This window comes from Sinocyclocheilus grahami, unplaced genomic scaffold (genome assembly GCF_001515645.1).
Source record: "Sinocyclocheilus grahami isolate Dianchi unplaced genomic scaffold, SAMN03320097.WGS_v1.1 scaffold81.1, whole genome shotgun sequence".
Taxonomy (NCBI): Eukaryota; Metazoa; Chordata; class Actinopteri; order Cypriniformes; family Cyprinidae; genus Sinocyclocheilus; species Sinocyclocheilus grahami.
In genome coordinates this window covers 1,878,583-1,905,110 of record NW_015505260.1, presented here as the reverse complement: position 1 = coordinate 1,905,110, position 26,528 = coordinate 1,878,583, and the positions used below count along the sequence as shown (strand labels likewise).

Sequence of the window (26,528 nt, the reverse complement as noted above, 5' to 3'; positions counted from 1 at the left end):
CAATCTTTTTTACCTCTATAATCAGTTTCGAGTTGAGGAAGGGAAAAGGAAGCTACATAGACCAGCCCGTGCATTTATTCATTCCATTCGACTCCAACGTTATGCACAGTGGAGCATAAAATAGTTTAGATTTCATCAAACGTCTGTTATCCATATTAAGGACCTTGATGAATCTGACAATCTGGCATGGCTCTACTGTGGATATTCAAAACATGCTCCACGCTTTGCATTGCGCACTTTGTCATTTTTTGGGGCTGATATGCGTTTGCCATCTCCCAGCCACTGGCGGTGGCGGCAGCAAACTGTACCATTACTTATGCATAGGTATCATAGCTATTCATGTGTGCGCATGGAACGGCATACTTTCAGAGTAGAGCTCCGGCAGACATGACAAACTGTGTGTCAGGAGCCGACCAGGGGAGGCATTCATATGCCTGTGATAGGACAGGGATTCTCGCCCAAGCAACGCTTAATATTCCTGTATATTAAACACACATAAATCAGACAATAAGCAGCGCTCGAATCTGCCCAGACGGCCCCCGTCTACACAGACGCAGAACACACACAAACAAACAACATCTATGGACGGCCAATTCAAGTAAATTAGATCAGGCAACTGCTTTTATTACCAAGGCAGTTGCTTTCTCCAAGCCATTTGAGTAACTCACAAATTGGTTTTATAAGTCATGTACACACACAGACACAGGCTACAAACATACAGAATAGACACACAGTTTACTTGAAAAATGGGCTGTGTTTGGAATAGAATACTAGCCTACTACATACTGAATGCTAAACAATAAATACTGTATACTAGCTACTATTTAAAAAAAACGTAGAGTAAGTGAAACAGTATGCATTATTCCACAATAAACATTTCCAAAAAGTTGTATGATTAGGGTTAGGGTTAATAAATATTTGTTTTGCATTTGTATACAATTTTTAGCATACACTTTTGGCAACCCAATCAAATTACGAGTCAAGAAAATATTTGAAAAACTGCTGCTGATATTTCAGGATCATTCATCACACTAGGAATCGAAGGTCAAGTTGATCACATTGCATTGTGGGATATACAGTATGCTATTCTGTGTAGTGTGCTGTATGCAGTAATTTTATGCATACAGAAAAGTTGTAAACTGTGCATAAAGTATGCTTACTATGTATATAGTGCAAAAATAGTAGAAGTAGTAGCATGCTATCTGAAACATAGCCAGAAATGCACTGAAAGTAATTCTATGAATACAGAAAATGTGTGTACGCTTCATAATATGCATACTACAGTATATACTGCAACAGTAATATGTGTAGGATTGGTAGTATGCCATTTTAAACAAAGCCAGAAATGCACAAAATGTTATTCTCTGCTTACAGACAATTTGCATACTATGCATAGTATAAGCATATATACTATATATTGCAACAATAGTAGTATGCTATTTCAAACAGCCAGAAGCACACAAAAGGTTATTCTATGCATAGAGAAATTTTGAATACTGTGTATTCTACATACTGCAACAAGACATAGTGTTGTATTATGCCATTTCAAACATGGCCAGAAACAAAGAAAGTAATTATATGCAAACAGAAATGTTGCATAATATGCATACTATATACTGCAACAATAGGAGTAGTTTTGTAGTATGCTATTCTAAATATTAGAGGAAATGCACACACAAAGCAAATGTAGCAGGTGATTCTATGCATACAGAAAATTTAAATACTGTGCAAGTCTGCATACTATATACTACAACAGTATTACAATTAGTATGGTAATATAACATTTCAAACATAGCCAGAAACGCACAGGTCATTCTATGCATACTGAAAATGTACATACTGTGTACTTAGCATATATAATATACATTGCAACAAATGTACTAGTATGGTAGTATGCCATTTCAAGCAGACCCAGAAACACACAAAAAGTCATGCTATGCATACCGAAAATTTGCCAGAAATGCACACACAAAACTCCTTGTCTTATGCCAAAAAAATCAGTATGACATGCATGTAAATAACCTTGTTTAATTAGACGCTGTGAGAAAAAAAAATCTTATCAGAAGACAAAAAGGAAGAGGGGGATGGTGTCAGACAGAGTGTGCAAGTGTGTATGCGCATGGATGGGGGCATGCATTCATGATCTGAGTCGCAGGTCTAATTGTGTTTTCCCATAAGGGCGGACTATTAGTTTCCAGCTCATTAATTACCCTGTTGCTCAGGAATCATTAATAGTTAAACTTACCACAGTTTTTCTGATTGGATAAATTTTTAACAACCACATTAAGGCCAAAAACACCAAAAAACTAAAAAAAGTAAATAAAATAAAATTAATTAATTAATAAATCTCCCACTAAGTTGCTCAGGAATCGTTTTCGGATGTTACGAGAGCTGTCAGCGGGATCGCAGTGGTAACACTTTGCCTCCCTCTCTCGCCGGATCAATCAGATCACACATGTAGTGACAACCACACACACACAAACACTCACCGCTGTGACAAGGACCATTAAAATCACTCCCAAGGCAGCTGTCGGACCGAGGGTTTTCTTTTAATAGTTTTATTTTTTTTAAGATCTACCGTTCGTAAGATATCAGGGCCTAACGAGCGGCGGTCAAGTCGCGAACACGTCTACAAATGCCTGCTTTCTGCATATGCTGCTGTGTGTTTAACGCGCTGCTGGAACCTCCAGCCATCCACCTGCCGACAACATGGAGCATAAAAGAGAAATAATTAAGCATAAATAATTAACATGGGACCCAGCAGACGAAAGTAGAGTCTACTGCCCTGTGGCGGGGATCAGAGTTGCTTCCAGGCAATGGCGCTCTCTTCCTTTATTTGCCATAATGATGATCTCGTCCACTTGACTTCGTCTCGTTTCAGTTTAATATTGAATCATTAGCACCGTTTCTCTCTAAATTGTGTCCTCTGGCTCGATTATGCTGAGTTCGCTCTAGGTCTGGCTTTGAAAAAATGGGTCACATGGGTAGCAACACAAACTAACACCACTGAAAGTAAAATTCACCCATGAAAATGACACTGATTGCTTGTAGCAAATAAATAACCAGGCTATAAAAGTGTGTGGCCAGTTTAAAGGCTTTTCTGCTGTGGTACAGATCAATTGAAACTGTGTACCAAACTTCAAAAACTGTTTAAAGTAATGTAACGTTTTCGATGTTAAAATACTTTTGTTTTTTGTACTTTGTACTTAACAAGTAACTATAAGCAATTTGCCAGTTACTCCCTTGAAATGTATAAACACTCTGGTGCTTTGAAAACAATCTGTTTGTTTGAGAATCATGACCAGATCGACACAGCAACGGCTCAACCAATTGTTTGAGTTGGGGGCGGGGCTATCTGTTTGTTAGACCAATGACAGAACTGTCGTAAAACAGATGGCAGAATTAAAGAATTCTATCTATCTATCTATCTATCTATCAGTGGCGAGCGGTGACTTTTTTAACCGGGTATGCTGAATGATAAGACCCCATCGGCTTTTAGGACACTCAAAAGGGATCACAGATGACAAATAAGAAACACCATGGCAGGTGTCGATTTAAAAGTATGCACATTTCCTACCTTATTTGTAAATTAAATTCATCTCCAATCCTTCTTCTATCATTTCAGGTTTATCCATTGTTATTCGAATGGAAGAAAAATATAGCTGGTTTTCCAAGTAAAAACCGCCAAATAACGTTTACACGTAGTTACGTTATGATACGTTACATTCAGAGGGTGGGTAGATGGGGGGGGGGGGGTTCCCCTGGTCTATATGTCTCGCTGCGTCAGCTAAATAATATTTTTATTCCCAGTGAATAGGAGTTAAAACTCCCACCCGGGTGACACTACTCCAATAACAGACCATGCAAAATACCCCAAAATATTTAAAATATTGCAAAGTAATGTTGCAACCTTGCAAACATCAGGGAAGGACTTCAACTGTCATTGACACGAGCATACACAAAACAAAGGGAACAATATGATGTTTGCTATTATTAAAATTTTATATAGCCCACGTTAGTGTTGTCACGGTACCAAAATTTTGGTATTCGGTACCAATACCAGTGAAAATCCACAGTTCTCGGTACCAAAGCAAAACACAAAAACATGCTAATTGAAAAAAGTAAACAAATTTCACCCAAAAGTTTAGTCATAGTTCTGCTGCCACTGAAAAACATCTGTAAACTGTTGTCTGTTTTAGGGTTTGCTGGTGTGTTTCAGGATCTTCCTCAGTCTGCAGCTGTAAAAGGAATATAAAATATACTTAAGTAAAGCAATGGGCTGAGTCTGACCAAATGCAACATAAGATCATTGACACCAGCTAAAATATAACTTTTCAGTAAATAACAAACCTCAGCTTTTATAAGAAATTTAGATAAGATTACATGTATTAAGTGTATATCAAATAGATGGAAACTGTAGTATTAAAAACACTTTAAAATAAGATTTTATTTGTTAGATAACATGACCTAACAATAAACAGTAATTATTCTTCTTAGGGTTAATTTCAAAGTTCAATCTGTTAAAATTATTTAATGCACAATGAACAAGCATGAATGATCAAATGTTTGTATTAAATAACATTCACAAACATTAATGAATGTTTTAAAAATATATTGTTCACTCACTGTAAGATGTTACTAGATCTAACATTGTACAGTAAAGTCTATACAGGCGATACAGTTTGACTGTACTTTTATTTAATCCAAAATGTGTTCATATTTAATTTTAAAGGGCTTTTAAAACCTGCTAGAGATATTCAGCCAAGAATTGCAACTAACTAAAAAAAACAAAACAAACAAACAAAAAAAAAACTTTTTCTGACAGACTAAACACTGTTAACCATACATTTGTACATTCTCTAACACGCATATTTTGGTTACACAGTTCATTTAAAAGCCTCTGGTGTGTAAAAATAGTAAATAACATTATGTCCTGTTTTTTAAAGTAATAAACATTATTAGGAGCATTAAATAGTTAACAAAGAAATAATTTTGAACAAAATGAACAAAATTCATTCTAATGCTAATTATATTAGCGCTAGCCGCGCTTATGCTAATGATTAACTATGTATACGCTAATGACGAAGTTTATTTCAATCCGAAATTCAAATTAAAATATGGAATAATATTCATAACAGAAGCTCTAAATATTAAAAATGTAATTGAAACTTACCTGCTTGAACTTGATCGGGGTGTTTTGTTAGTTTGATGCGAAAACCGCGAACTTGGCAACACTGGCAGAGGCTAGTTTTCGGATAGCGCATCAAGAACCAGGTTGACCAGGTACTCGGTACCACCGGTACTTAAAAAAACCTGGTACCGTAACGTTTAAATTTTTTTAGTACTAACTTGGTACCGAAATACCGGGTCTTTTGACAACACTAGCCCACGTTTTTATAAAAAATATTTTTTAATTTACCACGTAGGCAATAACGTTGACCATAACGTATATCTTCAACATACGTTGTCTATGACCAAAAATGTAAGAAGATATGTTTTCAGTGGACTTTTAAAATTTGCTTTGCTTGAGAAAATAAAAATATACAGTTAGTGCTTTTTTCTTTTGATTTAGTCGAGTTGGTTTTGCATCAAACACAATGTGATTCTCGGCAATCGAGATCTAACAGGAACAGCACATTTTTCCGCTTGGGCGAGCGCTTCGCGGATAGCTTACCTCGCGCATGAAATCAGCCGCAGACCAGCAAAACACTGAGAACGTGCTACAATCCTGATGAGTCATAGCAATAGAGCGGAGACGAGAAAGCTGCGGAGAATCCGCTTACCTGGAAGCAACCGCAACTGATAGATTTAAAGAAAATTACTGCCGTTTGGCAAATAAATCATTTTACATAAGTATTCCTAACTCTTGCTTTAAGTTACATTTCAAATGACAAGGGATCAACTTATAATCATGTTTATATGAATTATCCCATTAACTTATTCTCTCAAATGGCCTGGGTATGCGGAGCATTCGCAGCTTATATGGACGGTACGCCACTGCTATCTATCTATCTATCTATCTATCTATCTATCTATCTATCTCTCTCTCACCAAAATGCCTATGTTAAGCCAACATTAATGATACAATTCAACTTATAATCATGTTTATATGAATTATCTTATTCTCTCATTCTCTCAAATGGCCTGGGTATGCGGAGCATTCGCAGCTTATATGGACGGTACGCCACTGCTATCTATCTATCTATCTATCTATCTATCTATCTATCTATCTATCTATCTATCTATCTATCTATCTATCTATCTATCTATCTATCTATCTATCTATCTATCTCTCTCTCACCAAAATGCCTATGTTAAGCCAACATTAAGTTTCTCTTGATACAATTGAATTTCTAGATACAAATGACAGTTAATAGTTATTTACGTTTCTTTGAATTTAAATTAATTTGAATTCTACTTCTTTAAATTTAAATTTGAATTCCAATTCTGCATCCTGTTTACTACCTAAATTCAAACTCAAATGGCATTCTCAATACAATTCCGAATGACACACAACCTGCAAGGAAACAGTCATTACTTCTGCAATTCCGTTTCGTGACACTAGTGGCGCAGAAATGACACACTTCACTATTTTAGCTTTCTTTCTAAAAAAGACAGTTCTGTTATTTCCTAATGAACTGATACCTGACTCATTTTGTGTTTTGTGATTTTATAAGCTGTGAGGGCTGATCGAATGAGAGGAGGTCGCAACAAGTTTGGCCCCATGTACAAAAGAGACCGGGCGCTCAAGCAACAGAAAAAAGCCTTGATCCGGGCCAACGGACTCAAGCTGGAGGCCATGACGCAAGCCATGCAAACCATCCCAGCAGACCTCACCATTACCTCTGCCATTCAGAACATCCATTCGGCCTCCAAGGGGCTTCCACTGAGCCACCACCATCATCACCACCACCATCACCACCACCACAGCTCCTCCAGCGCAGGCCTGCCACCTGCAGACTTTGACTGCAATCCCTTCGTCACCTCGCCGGTCAGCATGGCCATGCCGCCGCACGCCGGAGGACTCCAGGGTTACCAGGCATACGGCCACTTTCAGAGCCGCACCATCAAGTCAGAGTATCCCGACCCCTACACAAGCTCGCCGGAGTCCCTCATGGGCTACCCGTACGTAGAAGCCTACGCGGGTGGATCGCCGCCCACCTTCCCTCACCTGGTGGTGGAGCTGCTCAAGTGCGAGCCGGACGAGCCCCAGGTGCAAGCGAAGATCCTAGCTTACCTCCAGCAGGAGCAGGCCAGCCGAGGCAAGCACGAGAAGCTCAACACTTTTGGCCTCATGTGCAAGATGGCCGACCAGACACTGTTCTCCATTGTGGAATGGGCCAGGAGCAGCATCTTCTTCAGGGAACTGAAGGTATGTGACACTTTCATTGGTTTGGTGTTGGGTGGTCGAAAATGTCAAGTGATCTAAAAGCATTTTACATTGCATTGGGAATCAGCATGGATGTCTGTTGGCTTACAATTCAGTATAATTCTCTGAAAATACCAGAATGAAGGTGTTCCACAAATAGAAGAACAACTGAAGTTGCTGAAAATGTACTCGCTCTCAGGCCATCCAAGATGTAGATGAGTTTGTTTCTTCATCAGAACAGATTTGGAGAAATTCAGCATTACATCACTTGCTCATCAATGGATCCTCTGCAGTGAATGGGTGCCATCAGAATGGGAGTCCAAACAGCTGATAAAAACAGAAGTAATCCACACAAATCCAGCCCATCAGTTGACGTCTTGTGAAGCAAAAAGCTGCATGTTTGTAAGAAACAGAGAATACAATGATGAGCAAGTGATTTCTCCAAATCTGTCCTGATGAAGAAACAAATATATCTAACATCTTGGATGGCCTGAGAGTGAGTACATTTTTAGTTATTTTAACAATGGGTGGCTCTTGATTGGCTGTCAATGTTTTTATCATTCATCAACATCAAATAGTTGTAGTGTGGACTTCGCTATTCTCATAGTATTAGAACAGTTATTAAAACTATAGTTTTAATTGGCATGAACGGGCTTTTACACGTCAAGTACACTTAGAATAACAGAATAATGTGATGTTTTCATGTATTTTACCTATAAAGCATTAATGTTTTCCAGCATACTCAACACTACAGTACACTAGTTGAACTATCAATATGAATGAGACAAATGTTGCCATTTGGCTGGAAAACTAATTAGTTCATAGTTTTACATAAATAATGACAGAGTCTCAGGGCTATTTGTGAGAACTTTTTGGGATGGTCTAAAAAATACATGATGTATTTGTGTGAGTATTTCAAATGATGTATTGACACACAGTGATATATAATTGACAGTTTATTATACCAGCCGAAGAGGCCAGTCAGATGTTTATTTTTTTATTTTCGCTTGTTTTAACCTTTTTTTTCCACAATACACATCTGTCTGACAGAAATATTGATGGGACTGAGAAGACTGTGAGGGTTTTAGGAACTCGTGCATGTCTGCCTTCGTGAAAGATTTTGCTTGTGAGCATGCTGTATTTTACCTGCCTGTGACATGTTTTGATATGCCACTGAGAAATCTGACAGCACACAATTCAAATCATTAATTTTGTGCTCTGAGAGCTACAGGCACCTTATTGTTTTCCTCTCATCATTTTCAATAGCTCATGAAATGTACTAAAATTCATTTATACTGAGGATTGGCCTACAGTATATTTGAAATATATAGTGGATTCTGACGCTATTGTCATACTTATTTATTCTGGAAATACTCACTTTCGGATTATTGGAGTGAACATCCGCTTTAAATATTTTGATATCTGGATATTCAGCCAAAGTAAAGTGCCACTGACGTCTGTGACTCCATTAGCACCTCTTGGGATTTACAGCAATTGTTGATGGCTAAAAAAAATATACAAGTAGCCAATCATACATTTTTTGTTATAGAACAAGGGTCATTTTTTCTGTTTTCACACAGACAAATTAGTTTTCTTCCTTCTTTATCCACCATTTTTTAACGTTACTTCATATTTTTTCTTTACATGTTTCTTTATGACAAATTTGTATGCAAATTTTGTATTTTTTTTCCAAAACATTTTTCTGGTCAAAAATGAATTATAATTCTGTTTTCATGCCTTTGTTATAAAGGTGAATGTTACGCTCTTCCCTGTGCTCTTAGCTATAGAGCTTTATTATCCGTTCTCGTGCTCTTTAGCTCAAGCATTGTATTCCCACTTTAGCATGGATTAGCATTTGCGGATGGCTAATTGCTGTCTATATCATTTACCTTTAATTGTGTTTGCACTTCACCTTTTGCTGCGGTGGAGTAGCTTCCCCTTGATGTTATGACTACTTTTTCGCCCCGGCTAATTGTTTTAAACAATAGTTGTTAATAGAGACAAGGGCGTAGCTGTCAAATTTGACATTAGCAGTCGTAGTGTGGCGGTGAAGTTGTAATTAGCGCAGCTCTCATGTGCCCTCGCTAAATCGTACGCTACAGCGTTAACGAAAAAACCACAAACAAAAAAAAGGTAGCACTAGAAAGTCTGAACCCACTCCTGACTCTAATTAGCGAACACTTGTACGGCTTTGTTACCCACGGAGCTTTGTGATGCTGATGGAGGTTTTTCCCACATAACGTTGCGTTTTAAGCAAGCTTCATCTATCAAGAGCTCAAATAATGCAGGAACATCAAGACAAGAGCTATATATTCAGGTTTAATGGCATAGAAATGCAGTAAATGGATGCTGTGAAAAGCCTCCCCTCACATTTATTCATATTTCCTAGAATTTAGTGAGTCATACATTTCTCAGAAGGTGCTCTGGATCAACATGCTAATAATTAAAATCAACAGTTTCATTAGCGATGCTACGCTAGCAGTTTAGTATGTTTATACAGCGGCACCTGTGTAAACAACCACTGCTAGCATATGCTAGCTAACACACCTGCTCGTAGAGAGCTCATAGATGTATAGCTTGTAACCAAAAATCACCTCAGACATCAATAAATGCTTTATCTACTAGATGAGCACAAAAAAAGTCATTTGCGAATATTCTGCAAGCGAGCTAAAGACAAAACGGTGGGTAGCATATAATAAACACAGGAAATACAAGTGAATATAAGGCTTGTCTGGGAGGGTGGTGAGCCGGCTATAAATATATCTACATTTACAGCACTATTATTAGCCTCATAAGAACAAAAGAATTTCTCTCGTAATAGAGCCGGGTGCGAAACGTCTGCCAAGTGTTTAAAGATTTAGTTTCCATAAGTTAGACTTCGGTTACAGCTCTCATAAATATTTGGTCATGATGGGATCTCTAAAGAGAGCTCACTATTGTGTGCAGACACATGAAAAAAAACCAAGAGGAACATTCCGATGGCCATTTCTCACACTTGGGCGACAGTGAAGCTGTAAAATTTGGGGAAAGAGGAAGAGGTGAAAAATTTGCTTAGCTACCAACCAACCGACCACAGACATGGCATACCTGTAAAGCCTGATAGATAAAATATTAGTGCGATAGTGTAAATAATAGTACTCTTCAAAGGCACAAACTGAGCAAAAAATATTAAAGGCTGATAATTATATGCCAAAATATAAGATGAAATTTTAGTAGCTTGTAATGTAGATTTTTATAACAGTATATCAGATTACTTGCATTAAATATCAGCATCATTCTGTATATTATCTACCAATAATATGTCTTAGTAAGATGATATTTAAATGCTTTGTATAATGATCAAATCTCTGTTGTTTTTTTATGGGGATAAAACATATAAAGCACTGCGATACATCGGTGAATGAGAGATGATCTGCTTTTAACCTAAGCTGCTTCAATCCATTAACAAGTGTTATTAACAAGTGCATTACAAGTGTTAATTTTAAAATATTACAAACAATAAAAAAAATATTCTTATGTTTACTTGATAAAAATCTGTGAAGATTTCACAGAAAAAAAGACACATGAATCATGACCTGAAGGAATATGTTTTAACAATGATACTAAAAGGCCCTTTACTTGCTTAAAAAAAAACTATTGATCAGAGAGCAATCAATAGGATTTTATTTAGCTAGTTTTGATAATTTAGAGACCCTAGCAATTTGTGGATAATAATTGATACTGTAGGATTTATAGGGTTAATGAAAAAATGGCTTGTAAAATTGTCAAAATTGCTTTTGTAGTCCCCCATATTGCTAGCTAATAAAAACAATTTCATACAGAAGCTAATTTAATTATGTTGATCATTTAGAGACCTTAGACATTTTTGTCAAATATAATATACATCAGGCTTTAGGGTTAATGAACAAAATGGCTTGTAATCTATGCCAAAACTGCTATTGTAGATTTATTGTCTAGCAGATAGCTAGACAATAAAAACAATGTTGTGCAGAAGCTAATTATAACGGGAGTATTGTTGAAAATGTAGACACCATAGAAATTTGTATATCAAAAATGATACAGTAGACTTTATAGGTTTAATAAACAAAAAGGCTTAGAACGACATCAAAATAGCTATTGTAGCCTCACAGTTAGCTGACTAATAAAAACAATGTTGAATAGAAGCTAAATTATAAGTTAACTATGTTGATCATTTAGAAGCCTTAGAAATGTGTGTACTAAATATGATACAGTAGGCTTTATAGGGTTAATGAATGAAGTCGCCTGTAAAACAAAATCAGTTCTCGCAGTTTTATCCTCCCAGATTGCTTGCTAATGAAAACAATGTTGTACAGAAGCTAGCTAGTTAAAATGCTAGCTAAAATGCTTGGCGGATGCATCTTCGTGTGTTTGAAGGTGCGTGCCAGCAGCATCCCCGTCGTCTGACTGGTTTGTCATGCTAAGGGTGGGAGTCATGTTTAGCGGGTGGGGGGGAAACAGATGCAAGCTTCCCAGTGTTTGCATTGACAATATGGGCTGGTATGAGGCCCGTGTGCGTGCTTGTCCTCCCCTGGCTCTGTCGTTAGGCGCCCGGCCCATAATGTGGAGAGTGATTCACATCCATAGAGAGATCACTCTTTCATTGTGGATGGCGGGCTATTGTTTAACGGATAGGATGCGTGCACTTCGCTTTTCCTCAGCACACAATGGCATTAAAACACACCGATTCACCACAGGCTTAATCGTTCTAGTGAGGATTCCTGCGTCTTTTCTGTGCCCGGCACAATGTACTTGGGTAAACTTAATCACCGCTGATATTGTGCCACAAATGTACTGTCTTAAATTTAGTCCTCCGAGCTGATAAAAGTCATCCGTGCAAAACCTACGATACCCTGACATGTGGCGCCAATATTTATTTTTATTCTTTCACGGCTGCTCGGGGACTGTTAGCCACTTGTTTTGTTCTCTCCATCGTTTTTCTCTCTCTCTCGACAGTGAAATGAATGGCAATACCAGGCATGCCATTAAGTAAAGCAGCACTGTATTAGGGCCTTGTTCTCCAACCTGCACCCAGCCGTGAGACTCGTGCTTATTGAAAAAGCAGCTGGGAGGAAAGAGAGGACAGGAGATAGGGGATGGTCTGTGGCTGCCCATCACTCCCTATGGCACGTTCAGTGTTAGTGTCTAGATAGTCACCATTCATTCAAGCTAGTGTCTGACGATGGCACTGGGATTTTTTTTTAAGTATTTAATTATGCAGTGTATAATTATATAAACATTTACAAAATTGTGTAATATGTAATATAATACATTTATATAATTTTATAATATATATATATATATAAATTTTTTTTTTTAACTCTGAGCTTCTAAACTTCATAGTAAAACCTATTTAAATATAATTATTTTTCCAGGTATTTAATGCTTTCAGAAATTCCCATACTATGTTTAATACATAGCCTACTGTATTCTGCAAAAATAATAAGGGTAGATGACTGTTTAGTATTATTATTATTATTATTCCACAGTGGCCTCAAAAAGTTATTTGGACAATTAAGTCACACTTGACAAGACTGCATGTATGTCACTGCATTAAATGAGATGAAAAATATCAAAACAAATGGCATCTGCAAACAAATAATTTATTTATTCATTCATTTAAATTTCCTTATGTGCAATGTTTTGCATGAAAAGTGTGTTTGCACTCTTTTTCTTTAAAATAAATGCATCTTGGTTTGATTTTTTGTTAAATAATGCAATGACATTCCTGCATTTTTTTTAGTGTGACCTACACTAATGTTTAAAAGTTTGGAGTTAGTAAGTTTTTTTTTTCTTGAAAGAAATTAATACTTTTATTTAGCAAAGATGTGTTAAATTACTCAAAAAGGGACAGTAAAGACATAATTTTACAACAACAAATACTTCAAATAAATGACATTAAAGTCACACTTGACAAGACTGCATGTATGTCACTGCATTAAATGAGATGAAAAATATCAAAACAAATGGCATCTGCAAACAAATAATTTATTTATTCATTCATTTAAATTTCCTTATGTGCAATGTTTTGCATGAAAAGTGTGTTTGCACTGTTTTTCTTTCAAATAAATGCATCTTGGTTTGATTTTTTGTTAAATAATGCAATGACATTCCTGCATTTTTTTTAGTGTGACCTACACTAATGTTTAAAAGTTTGGAGTTAGTAAGTTTATTTTTTTCTTGAAAGAAATTAATACTTTTATTCAGCAAAGATGTGTTAAATTACTCAAAAAGGGACAGTAAAGACATAATTTTACAACAACAAATACTTCAAATAAATGACATTCTTTTGAACTTTCTATTCATCAGGGAATCCTGAAAAAAAATCCTGCATCACAGTTTCCATAAGAATGAGCAGCAAAACTGTTTTCAACATTGATAATAATAAGAAATGTTTTCTGAGCACCACATCAGCATATCAGGATGATTTCTGAAGGATCATGTGACACTGAAGACTGGAGTAATGATGCTGAAAATTCAGCTTTGACTCACAGGGAAAAATTACGTTTTGAAACATATTTAAATTGTAATAATATTTAACAATACTACAGTTTTTACTGTATTTTTGATCAAATAAATAACACCTTGGTGAGAATAAAAGACTTTTCAAAAACATGTAGTGCTAATATATTATGCTGTATTCATTTCAGATTGACTTTGAGAGGAATATTTTCACCCTCCATTAATATTTTTTCTGCTACGCAACACTTCCTCATTCTGTTCCGTTTGTGTTAATCCGCCAGTCTAATTTCAGAGGTTCATGTCAGAGGCTGTAATTTCCGTGGCCGTCGTATCTGCAGAAATTAATAAGGCGTTGCAGTCGTGATCTGTGAACTTGTGCACGATTTATATCACCCCCCCACCCCAGCCTCATCTCCACATATACAACCCAGACGGGCCGCAGCGTCTCCTGCCCTCCCCGTGACTCACAGACGGCCTGAGGTCAAGCCAGTGTGTGTCCTGACAAACAGCCTCGCTTGTGAGCGGAGATTTGTAACCGTGTCCCTGGTCCGCCGAATTTGAATTATTCCGCCCGAGCCTGCCGTCGCTTTACGTCGGCGTGTGGCGTGGTAGGTTATTGTCACAAGGGGAGAGGGGGGCCGAATGAGCCCCAGAAGCGGCACCAAGGGCAGGGGTGCGTGGTGAAGGACAGGGGGGGAAACAGGTGGGAGGTTAATGGCCCCTGGACCGGATCCACCAGCCGCTCATACTTGATATATGGGCTTTAGGCCTGGTGCAGGCGTAGGCTTTCAAAGATATATTATTTCATTTGAGACGCAGCATTCTGGTCCCTGCATTTGTCCACTGATAGATGATATCCACTGGCAGGGCAGCAGCCACAATTGGAGATAGAGTGTGAGTTTTCATAAGGCTTGCTCCTGTACGTATTTTCTCTCTCGCTATTCTCCCATCTCTCCGCTCTGCCTTTTTGGCAGGCTGTTTTTTTTTCTGCTATTTTAGTGATCAAACAATATCTGTTTGATCAGAAGAGATGGGCAGCAGGAGACGTCCACAAAGGCCTCTTTTCATTCATAAATAATGCACAATTGGACAAAAACTCCATGTCTGGTCATGAATTCTGGAAGAATGCTGTGTTTTGGCACATAATAAATATTGCAGCTCCGAAGTTCAAGTTTTTGCCCACTGAAGATACCAGGAAAATTAATAACACCGACGTTCAAGGTGGACGAGGAAAGATGAATGTAAACATTAATTTATACGCAGTCATGACTGATAATAAATCATTAAAAAGATTATAATTATTTCTTATAATTAATTTATTATTTAAAACTAAAAAAAAAAAATTATTACTCCTCCTTTTTATTACTTTGAAGCAAAAACAGACCTAAATGTAAAGAAAATCGCATTTGGAATTACTGATCATTTCAAACAAACAAACAAACAAACAAATAAATAAACACTACCATATTTTGGGGGTCAGTTTGGTGTCAGTAAGTTATTTAAAAAAAAAAGTAGTTATTTTTATTCAATAAGGATGCATTATGAACGAGAAGAGGATTTTTTATTTATTATTTTGAACAAAAACTGACCTGAAAGTTATGAAAGTAGCATTCAGAAATACTAATTATTTCTCAGAAATCTCAGAAAAACTGAGGGAAAAAAATACTGTTACACTTGATGATAAACTATTGTTCAAAAGTTTAGGAAGATTTATTTATTTATTTAAACGGAAATTAATACTTTTATTCAGCAAGGCTTGATAAAAAAATGACAATAAAGCATTTATAATGTTACAAAAGATTCAAATTCAAATAAATGCTGTTCTTTTTTCTGGAAATTCAGAAACTAATTACATTTAAAATATATATTAAAATACAAAACAGTTATTTTAAATGGCAGTAATATTTCATAATATTACTATTTTAACCGTATTTTTAATCAAGAGACTTCAAAATCATTATTTTTATTTTATTTTTTATGACTTAAAAATTGTGTAAAACAAAAATATTTATGTTGTGTCAAGATTTCTCGCAAATTTCTTCTAGTTTTTCTTCAAAAGTGCTCATTATAGCAGCCTAGTACCTTGTAAACAGGACTTTGTTTCCTGGAGGACTGATAAATGTGCATCCTGACTCCCTAAAGCTGCGTATAAGTCAGCCAACTAGATCGCAGCTCTTAAAACACGGCATCCACAGCTCTCTTTCACGGGGCATTGCATACAGTGCTTCCTATATGGCAGCGGAGGTCAGCTTCGCTCTTTCTTTCTCCCTGAAAAATGCGTCCTGCACCCTCAAGGCCTAACCGGGCGAAGGAAGGAAGTGCGTACACTTGTTAAAAGGAGAGATTTAGGGTCCGAACTCCCCTCAGGGCCTGTGGGAGACTCCAGGGAGGGGTTTGGAGCGGACGGAGAAGAGTCTGTTCATGCACTTGTTGCTTTGATGAGGGATAAAAGCCTGTCATGAACTTCTAGGTCCTGCCCAGGAGCTGATGGACTCGTACCGCTGCTTCCAGTCCTTCTGTTGCACTCGGAAATGGGGAAAAAAGACAGAGAAATACAGAAATATGTTTACGCCTCTTTATCTTCACAGTGGCTTCGGCATTTGTAAGCACTTTGTACTCCGGAAAGGGACAAATGTTTGATATTATCTTGTGGCGATTAAGGTAAAAGCCTTTTTTATTGGCCGCACTGGATGCTTGTTAAAACTAGGATGTAGAGTGAAGCCCCAAAACACCCCAATCAGAGTTGATGGCAGACAAACTGCTCCGAAGAGGCTGATTTAAGCTAGCAAATCAACTCAATCAACATTTTCACCCCTTATGTACTAGTCGAAAAGTAAAAACGGCTGCGCATTTGCCCCCATAACCGCAAATAGTTGCTTTATACCAAAATAGCATCTTGTACAAGAGCCTTAATATCAGCCTTGCATTTAAATGACACAATATCAGCATTCATGGGATGTTGCTTTGAAAAATGCTTTCATTTAGTAGATGGAATTACTATAAATCACCATTAAAAAAACAAACAAACAAACAAACAAACAAAAAAAAAAATATATATATATGTATATATATATATATATATATAAAACAAAATATATATGTAATTATATTTAAATATCTGAAATATTTGTAATATTTAATTATATTTATATTGTTATAGAAATTATAATATTGCTTATTTTAATATATTGTATTATTATATTACTTAATCTTAACAATCCAAGATGCTAATTATATATTCACACAAAAATATATACTCACACATTTAAAATATAAATAAACAGTGTGTAAATATTAAATATTTCTTTTACTGTATATATATATATAAATATATAACTGTAATTACTTAATCCAAACTTGCATACAAAATGCATTGATACTTAAATATTTAGAATATTTTAGTATATATTAAATGTTTGTATATATATATATATATATATATATATATATATATATATATATATACATACTCACACACTAATTATTTTCTATTACTTTTACTGTATTATACTGGCACAGAAATGTTTGCTTTTTTATGTTGAGGTTTTTTCGTGTACCTCACACTTGTAAATTACATTTGCACAGCAGCTGTAGTTTTGCACCTGTTTTCCGTAATGGGTTCGAAACAAATCCATAAAATGCAAGCGCCAACTGAAAGTGTAAAACTTTTTATGTGCACATTACAAAAGAGCATTTGTTTAATTCATCCAGATCTGCTGTTGTCCCGTCTTTCAGTGTTTAATTAACTTGTAGTAATCAGCGCAGGCATGAGGTTTCTAGTGTCCGATCTCAGTCTCCCTCTGTCAGCAGTTGTCTACGACGTCTATTTTTGCATCTTATTTACAGCTATCTATTCCAGACGTGCTGAAATGTCCCAAAGACAATAGATAAGGACCGCAGTCAGAAAGACAGGGAGCGTGCCGGCTAGGCTTACACTTATATTTAACTGGACTGTGTGAATGGATTTGCTCCTGATGAACGGCATGTGTAATTCAGCTGGAGAACGTTAGACACAGTTGCGAAGAAACGTTCACCAAGGCGTCAGAAAAAGACAAAGCCACCTGTTCATTAAACCGATTTATATCTTTTATTTCTGCCTCACAGTGTAGGTTCGACTGGCATCGTCCTGGCACTTTTAAATGTTTCCAAGCACATTACATCAATGAGCGTAACTTTCAGAATAGTTTTCGTAATTACATTCTTTCTTCATCCTGACCCCCTGACGAAGATGAAAGGAAGCTTTCACCATTTCTGAACTACGGGAAAATATTTCAAATTCGCACCAGGCCAACACTCAAGTAACTGACATGTTGACAGCAGTTTTAAAACTAGAGCGCATTGTGTTACAATGGTGCAATGCCAAAAATGGCACTATAGGGACGTAATAGTTTAGACAGTAATGTTTCTCTTAGATTGTGTGCACAGGCCTTTGAGTTCTCTCTGTACCTGTTTGTAAGAGTCAGTGAAGGAGAGTGGTCTACAGCTGCATGTGTCTGACATTTTGGCACGAGACCCATCTAGTGTTATCCAATTCACTTTTTGTTACCAGTGTGTCACTCATTACAAAGCTTCTGGCTCAAAATCAAGTCATAATAATTATTTGATTAGAAAAAAAGAATTTATATATCATGGTATTGATGAAATGTCAGATGAAAATAAGTTATATTATATATATATATATATATATATATATATATAAACTAAATACAATATACAGCCATAAAATAATAATAAATAAATAAATAATCAATGTGTGAATTATTATAGTAAATAATAATAATAATAAAATATTAAATGCATATTAATGTATTAATTATTTTAGATTGTCTAATTGTTTGAATATATAAAATACAAACACACACATATTTGCACAAATACATACTTTTTCTTACATTATTATATTATGGCAATATATATTGCATTTAGTTAAAAAAAATTATATTACGAATATTATGTGTGTATGTGTGTGTAATGCTATAAACATTAATTACAAATATAATTACATTTAAAATTACAAAAACAAAAACTGTATTTTTTAAATATATTCATATATAAATTCAATTAAATTTTATTTGTTTCTAATCCATATTATACTTGCAGATAAATAAAAAATTATTTTGAAACAATAAAATGACCTCTAGAACTATTATTTGCTATTTTTATATATTATACTCTAATATTACTTAATTCATCCTATTAGTCTGGTGAATGTATGTAAATGCATACAAAAGTTGAATATATATATATATATATATATGTGTGTGTGTGTGTGTGTGTGTGTGTGTGTGTGTGTATATATATAAATTAATAACATCTGAACACTACTTTTGTTGACTTAAAAAATCTCTCTATCATCTATCTATCTATCTATCTATAGCTAACTCTTAAATATATTTTTTACTGTATTATCACTTAATCCAAATGCATGCAAAGGTTACTCCTTAATGGCAATTAAATGCATCACTGATACATAAATATTTAGAAAAGCTACTCTAAAAAGGGTTTAAATTGAATGAAATGCCTGAATGTAAAGGTACATTGAGAGATCAGCTGTTCTTTTGGGCCTCAATAAGAGCAGATGATGCAGTTACTAATGGCAGTGCGTTAGTACTCTTACAGACGAGACCAGACAGACGCATAAAGCCACTCTGGTAGAAGACTGCATCTCCCAGCTAAATAATACAGGAGCGCTCGCCTACCTGGACCCATTTCCCAACAGAGCCAATCAAGAGTCATTTCCTGTTGTCTGTCAGCATGTCACACAAAAGCCATAAATATTGACAGCCGTCGCCAATAAAGACACCCATAAATCGAGGAATTGAGGGGGAAAATACGGCACGTGGGGAAATAAAATCAAATAAAAATACAGCGATCATTCTAAACGCGAGACACCGCATGTGAATATGTGTGCGCGCGGCGTGCAGATGGAGAAGCTTGATCGATTTGGGCTCGACGTGGCGTGCACAACTCATTGTGGATTTGGAGAGCATTATTTTCTCACTGAGTCGTGGAAAGGGGGGTTGGGGTAAAGTAGCGTGGTGTGTGGTACTTCAGAGAGCCTTCCCTCCCATGACTGCATGTATATTAGGAGTCTAATGTTCAGCTGAATAATTGATCAGGGCTGCTGTGTTTTTTTGATAATTAGTTGATAGCTTCTTAGCTTTAAGCCCTCCGATCCAATGGAAGAGACTTGTTTTTTGTACACTTTTTTTATGTGAATTGTTTGAAACAACTGCTCAGATGGAGTTGATAAATGGCCTAAGGTTTGGATAAGTTTTGTTACGTTCCCATAACCTAATTTCATCCTTCCGTTCTCTCAGGATTGTGCTGTTGCTCAAGAGACTTATTAGAGTTTTGCAAAGCATGCAGAGCGAAAAAAGGTTGCGGTTTTTATTGAATATCACTTCATTAATGAAAGGCTGCCACTTTACTGCTCGTGAATGAATGAAATTAATTAGTCTTTAATCATAGCATCGAAAAGTAACAGAAAACCCTTCAGGAAAGTACATAAGAACATATACAGTATATGCACTTTGTAGTGCTTTATAGTTAACTACAGGATAGTTTTCTAGCAGTATGTGAAGAACAGACTGTAAGAACCTGTTTCAGTTTCATTCTGAAAAGATACACAGTAAGTGTCCTTGAAGTAGAATATGACTGCTGGCAACTGAACACGGCACAGCAGGTGTGGATTTCTTCTTTTTTTTCCCTTTATTTTTTAAAATGCCAGCAATAGTATAGTCATTTATAACTCATCTGTTTCAGTACGTTTGTCTGAATTGGAATATAAAATTGTCAACTTCTGCCATCTACTATTATAAGTCATTAGAAGTTAGAAGTAGTGATAGACTGATATATAATGGCTGCTAGAATAAGTAAATAAATAATGAATTTAAAAAAACAGATTAATAAGTACCACAAAATTATTTATATTTAAATTTGTAATTTATTTAAGAAATATTTTTAAATATGTTCAAAATAATATATAAATTTTTTAAATAAAATGTAAATTTTATAATATTTTTATAATATGGATATATTAATTATATATATATCTATATATATAAGCATGTGGTTGGCCATTGAAAAACCCATATGGGTTGAGCTCTAATTAGAAGCAGCATTTATAGTCTCCTTCATCTCCGTGATGTTTGACATGTCCCACTAAACTCTGCTGAATGCCGGCGTGTGTTGTTTTTATTGTGGGATGACATGATGAGGGGCTGCTGAGGGGCTCCGATCAAACTCTGGATGTTTCACAGGTCAAGAGTCACACTCGGGAGCATGTTAATGCAGTCACCGTGGGAACTGATCAGTCTCTATTCCCCGCCTCGATCGATCAAACACCCCTCCTGCAGCCCCAGCATCAGCCAGCCACTCCACCAAGTTGCTCAGTGTCCACTTGCTAGCCTTGGACAAGTCCCAAACCTTCTCACCTGCACACTTACACATGAATTATGGGCATCTGTTTATCCCCCCTCACAGAGACACTCGGAGAAAGAATACCATGAGCTCTTCACAGATATAGCTACTACAAGGAATTCAAATGTTTTCCCAAAGATATTTTATGACATCTCAATTTACATTGCTGTCAGGCACACAGTCAAAGCCTACATAATCTATGTGTCCCATAGACACGACATCACTGGGACAAGATTATAGAATGGATAGTTTGCATTGCTGAGAGTCGGTTTCTGCATCCAGCCTTTCTTAGAATGCTGTAACACACCACACGCAACATACAGTATCTAAACATTTTGAGAACATTTTAATAATGTCACTATGAACTGACACAGTTTCGAAAACCTATTTCATATTTAAATATTTAATTTACTCTCCCTTATGTCATTCCAAGCCCATGTGATTCTTGCTTCTGTTGAACACGAAATGAGACATTTTGAAGAATCTTAGCTGCGATTTTCCATTATGAAAGCATTTTTTTGGCCATTCGCCATAAATGTGGTCCATACGGCTATTGAATTTGAAATAGATTACAATTCCTTTAAAGTCATACAATAGATTTTGTGGGAAACACATTGAAAATAAATTGTGATTCACTAAAAATCTTGCCCTCCACCTCAACTTACGAGAAACACAAGAATCATGATGTTTATTAGGAAATTTTAGGACTAAGGCACTTTTATGCCCTTTTTTGGAAATTTACGGCCCTTGATGTCGATATTCTTTGATCATATGGAAAAGAGCCGCTCTTCAAAATGTCTCCTTTTGTGTTCCTTAGAAGAAAGACAGTCATACAGGTTTGGAATGACATGAGGGTGTGTAAAGTATGATAAAATAAAACATTTTAGGTAAACTGCATCTTTAAAACACATCAGTTACTGGACTACGTTCAGCCATTTGTCCCGATTATAGATCATTAGTACACATTAGTATATATTAGTATACAATTAAACAAATTAAACTTACAAATTAAACAAATTAAACTCCTGCAACGCTCTTTCACTAGGCTCTATCCCATTTGAAGCAACATCGGACTCTAAAATAAGTCCGGAGAGAGAGTGCCAGGCAGCTCCCTCAGAGGAGCACGAGTATGAAGCAATGCAGCCACAGCGGCTGGTGGCCACCTGCTCAAAGTCCCGGCATTCTTATCAAACCCCCTGGCAGCAAGAGAGCAAGTGAACAAACAGAGGCCCTGCCATTACAAACAAGCTGGGAGATTTCCACAAGATCAGTGAAAAGTGAGGCCAAATAAACCAGGCCCTTCAGTCTCGAGCATCCAAAGCACGTCAAATCAGCTCCCACAGGACGGCTAAAGAGGAAGCCAGAATGTGACACCTCAGCACAAATTGTTAGCACTTCACTTATCTTCCATAAGTGTAACTGTACATTTATAGGTTTCCAAAAACTATTAGTGTTGATAAAGAGATGAGGGAATCGGTTGTTGGAACTAAACTTAGGCACGCAACTTTTGTTACATTTTCGCTTCGGACATGAATGATACATTAAAGGGTTACTCCACCCCAAAATGAAAATTTTGTCATTAATCACTTACCCCCACTTAGCTTTGTTCGTCTTCGGAACACAATTTATGATATTTTGGATGAAAACCGGGAGGCTTGTGACTGTCCCATTGACTGCCAAGTAAATAACACTGTCAAGTAGGCATGCAGCGATTAACCGGTTTCACAATTAACCGCGCTTTAAAATGTCACGGTTAATTAATCGTAAAGGCTCCGGTACACCGAGTGTTTCTGTTGCACAGAATGGAACAGTTGCAACTTGCGCAAAACTAAAACAAAGTTGGGAAACACATTGAAAATAAATTGTGATTCACTAAAAATCTTGCCCTCCACCTCAACTTACGAGAAACACAAGAATCATGATGTTTATTAGGAAATTTTAGGACTAAGGCACTTTTATGCCCTTTTTTGGAAATTTACGGCCCTTGATGTCGATATTCTTTGATCATATGGAAAAGAGCCGCTCTTCAAAATGTCTCCTTTTGTGTTCCTTAGAAGAAAGACAGTCATACAGGTTTGGAATGACATGAGGGTGTGTAAAGTATGATAAAATAAAACATTTTAGGTAAACTGCATCTTTAAAACACATCAGTTACTGGACTACGTTCAGCCATTTGTCCCGATTATAGATCATTAGTACACATTAGTATATATTAGTATACAATTAAACAAATTAAACTTACAAATTAAACAAATTAAACTCCTGCAACGCTCTTTCACTAGGCTCTATCCCATTTGAAGCAACATCGGACTCTAAAATAAGTCCGGAGAGAGAGTGCCAGGCAGCTCCCTCAGAGGAGCACGAGTATGAAGCAATGCAGCCACAGCGGCTGGTGGCCACCTGCTCAAAGTCCCGGCATTCTTATCAAACCCCCTGGCAGCAAGAGAGCAAGTGAACAAACAGAGGCCCTGCCATTACAAACAAGCTGGGAGATTTCCACAAGATCAGTGAAAAGTGAGGCCAAATAAACCAGGCCCTTCAGTCTCGAGCATCCAAAGCACGTCAAATCAGCTCCCACAGGACGGCTAAAGAGGAAGCCAGAATGTGACACCTCAGCACAAATTGTTAGCACTTCACTTATCTTCCATAAGTGTAACTGTACATTTATAGGTTTCCAAAAACTATTAGTGTTGATAAAGAGATGAGGGAATCGGTTGTTGGAACTAAACTTAGGCACGCAACTTTTGTTACATTTTCGCTTCGGACATGAATGATACATTAAAGGGTTACTCCACCCCAAAATGAAAATTTTGTCAGTAATCACTTACCCCCATGTCATTCCAAACCCATAAAAGCTTTGTTCGCCTTCGGAACACAATTTGATATTTTGGATGAAAACCGGGAGGCTTGTGACTGTCCCATTGACTGCCAATATAAAATAATTTTGTGAAATTAATAAATGCATAATAATCGTCATAATCGTGAAATCGTGATTATTCCTCAGACAATAATCGTACCAACAAAAACTATAATCATTGCATCCCTACTGTCAAGGTCCAGAAAAGTATGAAAGACATCGTCAAAATAGTCCATCTGCCATCAGTGGTTCAATCTGAATTTCATGAAGCGTCGAGAATACTTTTTGTACACAAAGAAAACAAAAATAACGACTTCAACAATTTGTCTCCTTCGTGTCACCGTAGCGCCATTATGGAGAGTGTCCACTGAACGTAAACTGCGTATGTTGTTCTGTGTCAGCCGCACCACACAGATACGCTGTTTTCGTTCAAATCAAAGCACCCATTGACTGCCAAGTAAATAACACTGTCAAGTAGGCATGCAGCGATTAACCGGTTTCACAATTAACCGCGCTTTAAAATGTCACGGTTAATTAATCGTAAAGGCTCCGGTACACCGAGTGTTTCTGTTGCACAGAACGGAACAGTTGCAACTTGCGCAAAACTAAAACAAAGTTACACTAGCGGTGCACCAGCTTAAAATGCTGTGCTTATCAGAGACACGGAGGATGCTACACACACTAGATTAACTATGACAGAGGAACCAAACAGCGATCCTTTATTTCCACCAGAGAAATTACTGAATAGTCGATAGTGTGGGACTTTTTTGGGTACACCAAGAATGACCAGGGTGTCATTTAAATATTCCCGTAAAAACTGCTGCTAAATAGCGAATACACGGCTTTAAACTATTTTAATGCAGGACGTGAAGGCAAGACTGATGCGAAGCTACGAGTGAAGAACCTTTTGAAGCACCTTTATTTTTAAGAGTGTATGGTGATGCGGAGAGACACAGAGGAGACAAACTGTTGAATAAAGTCGTTATTTTTGTTTTCTTTGCGTACAAAAAAGTATTCTCGTCACTTCATGAAATTCAGATTGAACCACTGATGGCAGATGGACTATTTTGACGATGTCTTTCATAGTTTTCTGGGCCTTGACAGTGTTATTTACTTGGCAGTCAATGGGACAGTCACAAGCCTCCCGGTTTTCATCCAAAATATCTTAAATTGTGTTCCGAAGACGAACGAAGCTTTTACGGGTTTGGAACGACATGGGGGTAAGTGATTAATGACAAAAATGTTCATTTTGGGGTGGAGTATCCCTTTAAAGTGTGGAGAGGTTTATTTAGTAATACTACATATTTCTTGAGTTTTGGTCATAATGCGAAATTTTGTGTGCAAAAAAAATTTCCATTGTCAATAGCATAGAGATGTATAAAGAATCGCTCACACTTTCAAACGAAGCAGCTTTCCGTTGGTTAACGCAGTGAATTCGCACAAGCTAAATCTGAATTTTTTTGCCCTGACATGAAACTCCTGATTCTTATTAGAATGACTGGATTTCGGACATAAAATTTTTCTGAGCAATGGTAAATGTGACCAGCTTTTGCGATTTGACTCTCTAAAGTTAAAACGGAAATTAAACAGAAGAAAAAAGCAGGGACCTAAGTCATATACGTATACTCATGAAAATTGACTCTTTTGGCTTGGACCAGTAAGCAACCACCCAGAACACCTTAGCAACAGCTTAAAAGCCTCTTCATGTAATGATACATTTTTTCTTATATAAACTGCTGTAAAAAAAAATCACCAACAGAAGGGAAACATCCAACATGAAATACTATTTGTCAACCTGGCAGAAAGGAAGTGCGCGTAGCAGCGTATGAACAGATGTCCACAGAAGACGACTCAAAGCTCACCGCCTGACGGCACCATTGAAGTGCACTTCAAACCTCACCTGTAGTTTCGCCGACCAGCAACGCTGATCCACATCCAAGAGGTCAGAAGATTTCAGATGGGATTTTTTTATTCTTTTTAATTTTTTTTACCCCTCGTATAATTTTTTTCTCTCTTCCTCGTATTTATGCAAATGTGACTATGGACCGCACACTCACAGCCTGCCTTTAGTTGTAAATAAATCATTCATCTCATTCTGTTCATTAATGGGCACTCAAGAAGATTCTATTAATCTGTTCATTAGGGCACTTCAAAAACAACAAAAAATACTTATTAAAAGCAGTTCCAGCTGCGTAAGCTCATTACTCGCACCTTAACAATGCTTGTGGCACTCTACCAAAACTGTGGGATAAAATTTTTTTTTTTTGCCAATTTGGATTATATTCTATTATCGCCGGTCAACCCTTTCAGGCAGTGATGAATAAATATTACTTTTGGAAATGCAACGAGACATATTTGCACATCATTTACATAAAAAAAAAAAATATATATATATATATA

General features: G+C 36.7%; 1 protein-coding gene across 1 annotated transcript in view; it reads left to right on the top strand.

Annotated features, from left to right (window-relative positions):
• The window catches only part of LOC107586447 (nuclear receptor subfamily 5 group A member 2-like), an 81,981-nt gene that overhangs the window by 28,601 nt on the left and 26,852 nt on the right, over positions 1-26,528 (top strand). Inside the window, exon 4 of the mRNA XM_016273815.1 lies at positions 6,678-7,372. Within this exon, the coding sequence (XP_016129301.1) occupies positions 6,678-7,372 (695 nt within the window). The remainder of the gene's footprint in view (positions 1-6,677; positions 7,373-26,528) is intronic.